The sequence below is a fragment of the Vombatus ursinus genome, unplaced genomic scaffold, assembly GCF_900497805.2.
Source record: "Vombatus ursinus unplaced genomic scaffold, bare-nosed wombat genome assembly UNPS02014784.1, whole genome shotgun sequence".
Classification (NCBI taxonomy): Eukaryota; Metazoa; Chordata; class Mammalia; order Diprotodontia; family Vombatidae; genus Vombatus; species Vombatus ursinus.
The window spans coordinates 17278336-17284946 of NW_020954562.1; the positions used below are offsets into that span (position 1 = coordinate 17278336).

The window sequence follows — 6611 nt, forward strand, 5'->3', positions numbered from 1 at the left end:
AGGAAGGAAGGAAGGAAGGAAGGAAGGAAGGAAGGAAGGAAGGAAGGGGTAATAACACTTCCCTACTTGTATATAACTCCTGTACTTTTTCTTCTCTACATTAAAAAAATGCAACAAAAAGTGCTTAAAATATGGATATTAATCTCACCAAACATAGAATTTTACATTTATAAGGGATCTTAGAGGCCGTCTTATTTGAAAGATGAGGAGACTGAGGCCTGAGGAGGTTAGTGACCTGCCTATTACTTGGCTAGTAGAGTAGAACTGGATGGGGATCCACTTTTTTTAATGCCTTTTTCAGTACTTTCAGCTATTTTAGATTATATGGCTAATTTTACTTTAACTTCACAACAGAAAGAAATATAGAGTGATCTAGAAAGACCTTACTAGATGCCTACTTGTGTGTGTGTGTGCGTTTCACTTAAGTCACTGAGAGAACACTTTCTTTTTCTGTTAAAAAAAAAAAACAACAGAATACTACTTCTTGTGGTGTTGCCATGGAAGCATAGGATTTAAAGCTGGAAGAGACTTTAGAATGATCATCATCGTTCTCAAATTTTACAAATGAGGGAACTGAGACCCAGAGGAGAGGGTTGGTGACCTGTTGATGTTCCTTGTGTAATAAGGAGCAGAATTGAGATTCAAACCTACTTTCTTTCATTCCAAATGCAGTACTGTTTCCACTATAAAAAATTTCCTCTCCACTCTACCTTGCTTTGAATCTTCTTGTATATTGTTTTAGAAAAAGACTCCCTTTGATCTAGAGAATTCTGTTTTCAGAAAGTTTTCAGGGAAATGATTTGCTCTAACCAGTAACTACAGAATGAAGATATTTTCGAATCTTAGGTATGAGCATGCATGCTATGTAATCACCACATTGAATCCCAGGGAATTAGGGTCTTTGAGTTACTAAAGTGATTAAAGGACCAGCCTTTATTTCTGCAGATAACGATAGGAATCCACACTGGGGAGGTAGTGACTGGGGTCATAGGCCAGAGGATGCCTCGCTACTGCCTTTTTGGGAACACCGTTAACCTTACAAGCCGGACAGAAACCACGGGAGAAAAGGGCAAGATCAATGTGTCTGAGTACACCTACAGGTAAAGAAAAACTGCTTGTTGACCAGAATTAAAGAAAAACCAGCACTCTCCAAACCTGCTTTAAGTTCACTTAAGAAATGCAGGTTTCACTGTTAATTTTAGTATTCCTCTAATCGGGCCCTGGCATCTGTCAGAGTCTCTGATATTTATTTCTGTTCAAGGCTAACTTCATGGTCAGGGCAATGTTCAGGATGGCCAGAGCACCGTGGCCCTGAGTGATCTTCTGCAGTGACCTTTAATGTGTGCTGTGGCTGTTAGATGTATGCCATATTTTCAGGAAAAACTGTATGTGCATTTTATGCTCTTTCTATTCCAGATGTCTTATGACACCAGATAATTCAGACCCACAGTTTCATCTGGAGCACAGAGGACCCGTGTCCATGAAGGGCAAAAAGGAGCCAATGCAAGTTTGGTTTCTGTCCAGAAAAAGTACAGAGGATGAGGTATGGCTAAGAAAAGAGTAATGCTTTTTTTTTTTAATGACATAGTGATAAGGTTTAATAAAAGCTATCAGAAATTTTTTTTCATTTTTTGGGGAAAAGATATTCTCAAAGATATTAACCACTAGTTAAATAAAACAAGTAGGAAATTAATATGCAAGCATAGCCTAATTATATGATACTTCCTTGGGGCAGCTAGGTAGCACAGTGGATAGAGCACTGGCCCTGGATTCAGGACGACTTGAGTTCAAATCCGGCCTCAGACACATAACATTTACTAGCTATGTGACCCTGGGCAAGTCACTTAACCCCATTGCCCAGCCAAAAAAAAAAAAAAACCCAAAAAACACATGATACTTTCTAAAGGCTACATTCTAAGGCTAGTTGCTTTTGCCTAGCAATAAAAATCAAAGATGAGAGCACCCACACTTTTAATACCTGCCCCATTTCAATCTTACTCCTTTCCTTTTGCTTCTGGACTGTGGTGTATGTGGGGGACGCTCCTCTAACAGGTTGATATTCCTTTTTCCTCCACAATGGGTTCATGAAAACTAATCTGTTCCATAGACAGTATGAGAGTTCTCTTTATACCTAGGTGGCTTCCAAACCAGGGTCCAGGGCTGGGAGTGGGAGGTGAATTCTAGTTCACTTCGAGTGCCTTCTAGAAAGAGAAATGATTCCCACTTTGCTCCAGATTCTATAAGCTAGCCAGAATCTCTGATCCTGGAACACCTTACCATCTTAAAGTCCTAGAATAACCCTGTTGTCTCAGGCTCTAGGAATTCTCCAGAGCAGGTAAAAGGCAGGTCTTATTGATCATAGCTCACGTCCCAAGGATGATCCTTAGAGTCCTAGGTTTCCAGAATAAGTCTGAGCTTTATCAGTTGCTTGCTAATAAATGTTTAACAAGCAACTCCCTGAAATATATATATGCACATATATATAATGTACATGAAAATATAATATGTAACATATACATACATATATAGATATACAGGATACCCTTTAAAATTTAATCTACATTATTAATCTTTTTTCTATCACTTTATTAAATCCAGTCAACAAAACAATACATCAAGACTTGATTTATAAAATTTGCCAATGTTCATACTGAAAATTTAACAATTGATCCTTTTGAGCCAATTTGATCTGGCTCCAGCATATTATATTCCCAAGCTACTTATTTCATTGTCTGTATACCAGTACCAACTAAGGCATCTATGCCAAGCCTCCTGCTAACCAAAGAATGCTTTCAACAGCATATTTGATATTCTGTGCCCCCTTTGATGTATTAGCTTCTGATTATAGGTTAAACTCTTTGATTACATTTCTTTTGTGTTTATGCCTTCTCTCCAAAAAAAAATGCTGTTAATATTTAAGTCTAGGAGGGAATTGATGCCAAGCTTAAAAATATTTATCTATATACTTTTTTTTGCTGTTTTATTAGTATAGCTGTGGGATAAACATGCATGTTGGCTTTCTTCTGAAAAGAAGTAGACTTAGTGAATAGTGCTGGATTTGGAGTCAGGAAGATCTGGGTTTGAATCTTGCTTTGGATACCTACTAGCTATATGACTGTGGCTCAGTATATTTAAACCTCAGTTTTCTCACATTTAAAATGAAGATACTAATGTCTGTAGTAACCATCTCATAGGCCCTTAGGAGGATTAAGTGAAAGCATAAAAGAATTTTTTGAGGACTTAAAAGCACTACATAAAATTAGCTATTATTTTTCTTAGGTGACAGCTAGATAGTTCCATGTATAGAGCTCTGGGCCTGGACTCAGGAAGACCTGAGTTCAAATCTGGCCTCAGACATTTATTAGCAGTGTGACCCTGGGCAAGTCATCTAACCCTGATTGCCTCAAAAAAAAAATACACTGGAGAAGGAAATAGCAAACCACTCCAGTATCTTTGTCAAGAAAAGCCCATAGACATTATGGTCCATGGGGTCACAAAGAATCGGGAAGGACTGAACAACAATTATATTGCTTAAATTATTTCATATATCAGGCTAAGAAAGCCTGATCATGGGCACTTATCATGTTTTTCCATAAAAATATTAAATGATAATCAAAGATGTTAGTCATAACAGTTGTGTTGATAAGCAGCCAAACTGATCAAGAGTTATGGGAGGCAGGATGCTATGGTGGACAGACCACCAGATTTAGAACCCAAGGATCTGGACCTAGATTCAGTTATTTTTCTGCCACTTACTGTGTGTCCTTAGGCAAATCAAGACCTCTCTGGGACTCAGTTTCCTCATTTGTTAAAATTAGAGGATTGAACTAGTTAACCTTTAAAGCCTTCCAGTTTTAAATACAACATTATATGCATTTGTTATCTTCTTGCCTGAATCCTTCAGAGCTATGCATGTGACTCATTCTTACTATCATACTTGGACACATGAAATTTAAAATATATATATACAAAATGACCTTCAGTCTTTACTGTTGATGTGAAGGAAAAAAAATTAGAAGCTTGCTCCTATTTAAACTGAGTGTGAACAAATTTGTTTGCCACTATGAACTAAGGCTTTCTCTTTTTAATTTTACTTTAAGGAAACAAAACAAGATGAGAGCTGAAGTGAGGGACCAGAAGAAAGACAGCAGATGGGGGTCCTCTGTCCCTTGACACCAACCCAGCCCAGTAGCAGTGATTCTATGTGGCTATATATGTTGCTTCATCTCTTTCAATGACCCCATCCCTTGCCCATAGGTGTGTGTTTGTGTGTGTGTGTGTGTATACATATATGTGTGTGTGTTTGTGTGTGTATATATATAAAATACATACGTGTATATATACACATACACATGTATATTTTTCTTCTATTTGCCTCAAGTCTCTCTAAGCTCATATTTCAGCTCTGCTTCAGAGATTGCCATGCTTTCAGTGTGGGTATATTCTTAGCTCCTGCTCTGTGGATGATGTGAATGAATCTCTTTGTGTCCTAAACCTCATGAACTGCTGAATAGAATTTGGCAATATGTCTGTGTACCAAAGTTGACCACTTCCGTTTGGTGCTCTGCACACATATTTTTCAGCAAGATCTACTATGTGTCACTCTTTGTCATGCCGGTGTTTATCATTATAGAATCCATTCTACCACTGTCTGGATTTTAACTGGTAGAAGAAAATCACAGCGCTGGCGCACTTTGGGCAGCAGGATTTAGGGACCAAGTTATAGAGTTGTTTTATTTGTGTAACAGACCTTTCTCATCTATGCCTTCAGAAAGCGTTAATTTCCCAGAGTACGATTTAATATATTATGCTAAGAAAATAACCGCTATATCAAAGTATGATACAGTTTCCCTTTGTTAGACTAGAGGGGAAAACAAGAAACAAAACGTTTTCTATGATGAGCAAATACACCACCATCCCCATCATGTGGCAACTGCAATTCCATGTTTCCTTTACATTGCATCTCTAAGATTCCACTGTATCTATCGGATTGAATGTAGTTAATTATGGACAGCCGTAGTTTAGCGCTGTACAATTTTTCATTAAGTTTTTATCTTGGATTGGGCTGAATGTCTGGATGCTTTTGAAATATCCAAGAACAAAGTTGGAAACTTCCTGCTGGGACTTGGCGTTAGAGGCTATGCCTGATCTTGGTACTTCTCAGAAATTAGTTTCTTTTGCTTTCTGTAGATGAATGTGATAATATTCAGGATTTGAGGTCCAGAATAATTAGCTCAATCCCTACAGAGGGTGTGTTCCTCTTGGAAGAAAATGCCTGTATTCTTAATTCTCTCCCTAATATTTTCTGAATATATCTTTATAAAATAATACAGAACAGTACAGTGCAATTAATTTTGTGTAAAAAAAGTTTGTCTTTATATTTAGTATATTGTATCAACACATAAATATATGTATAAATGTTTCATGTTTATGTGTAAAAGAACCGGCAATAAATTATTTTTTCCACTGGTCTCGAGACAATGTATTTCAATAAAAAATTAAAGTTGAGTATTATTTGTGATTGATTGCAAGCACTTTTACTGAAACACATTTACCCAAGTGTTCATAAAGAATGAAATTTTCCAGAAATACAAAAGGATTGAACTTTTTTGTCACGACTGAACATTATTAGTTTTCTTTTCAAAAAAGCTTTCTTAAATATTTTCATTTTGATCTCATTATTAACTGGCAAATAGGTAATTCATTAAAATGAATACAAACTATATTCATCCTGAAAATAACCAATGGCAAGAGTTGAGCACAAATGTTGGGTATTATTGCCTTTTGAGGCAGGAACCAAAAAAGGATAACGAACTTTAGTTTCCTTCTTCACATTCTGATGACTTCTTGTTGTTTATCCTTCTTTCTTAAAGAGGACCAATGGCATCAGGAAAGTGATGTCTTGGGGCAGCTAGGTGATGCAGTGGATAAAGCACCAGTCCTAGAGTCAGGAGAACCTGAGTTCAAGTCCAGCTTCAGACACTTGACACTTACTAGCTGTGTGACCCTGGGCAAGTCACTTAACCCCATTGCCTAGCCAAAAAAAAAAAAAAAAAAAGGTTGAGGAAGGTGATGTTTTGATTTGCAAGTGAATTGGATTTAAGTGAGGAAGAACTGTGCAAAGTCATGAGCCTCACTCTCTCCTCAAGATGATTGGAGATGGCCCAGGATGCAGTGGGAGACACTGGCTTTTTAAAGCTAAGGTTGGTCTGAGGCAATAGCCATTCAGTGATTAAAGTCTAAGTTAGAATTGAGACAAAAGATGGTCTAGTTTGCCTTATCAAAACAATCAATCCGGGAGGGGAAGACCCTTACAATTTCTAATTAAAATCAGAAATTCAGACTTTGAATTTGAACTAAAGCCACTGGGGAGCTAGGTGGTACAGTAGATAGAGTGCTGGGCCTGGTGTCATAAAGACCTGAGTTCAAATCTGGTCTCAGACAATTCTAGCTGTGTGACCCAGGACAAGTCACTTAATCCTGTTTACCTTAGTTTCCTCTTTTGTAAAATGAGCTGCAGAAGGAAATAGCAAACCACTTCAGTATCTTTGCAAAAAAAAAACCCAAATGGGGTCAAGAAGAGTTTACGTGACTGAAAAATGACTGAACAA

General features: G+C 37.4%; 1 protein-coding gene across 2 annotated transcripts in view; it reads left to right on the plus strand.

The window, feature by feature from the left end:
* GUCY1B1 (guanylate cyclase 1 soluble subunit beta 1) overlaps positions 1-5471 on the plus strand; it is a 71819-nt gene extending 66348 nt beyond the window's left edge. For both annotated transcript variants that reach the window (XM_027866982.1, XM_027866983.1), the window contains 3 exons: positions 946-1100; positions 1417-1543; positions 4101-5471. In XM_027866982.1, coding sequence (XP_027722783.1) covers positions 946-1100; positions 1417-1543; positions 4101-4124 — 306 coding nt within the window. In that variant the 3' untranslated portion in view covers positions 4125-5471. The remainder of the gene's footprint in view (positions 1-945; positions 1101-1416; positions 1544-4100) is intronic.
* Positions 5472-6611: the final 1140 nt, after the last annotated feature.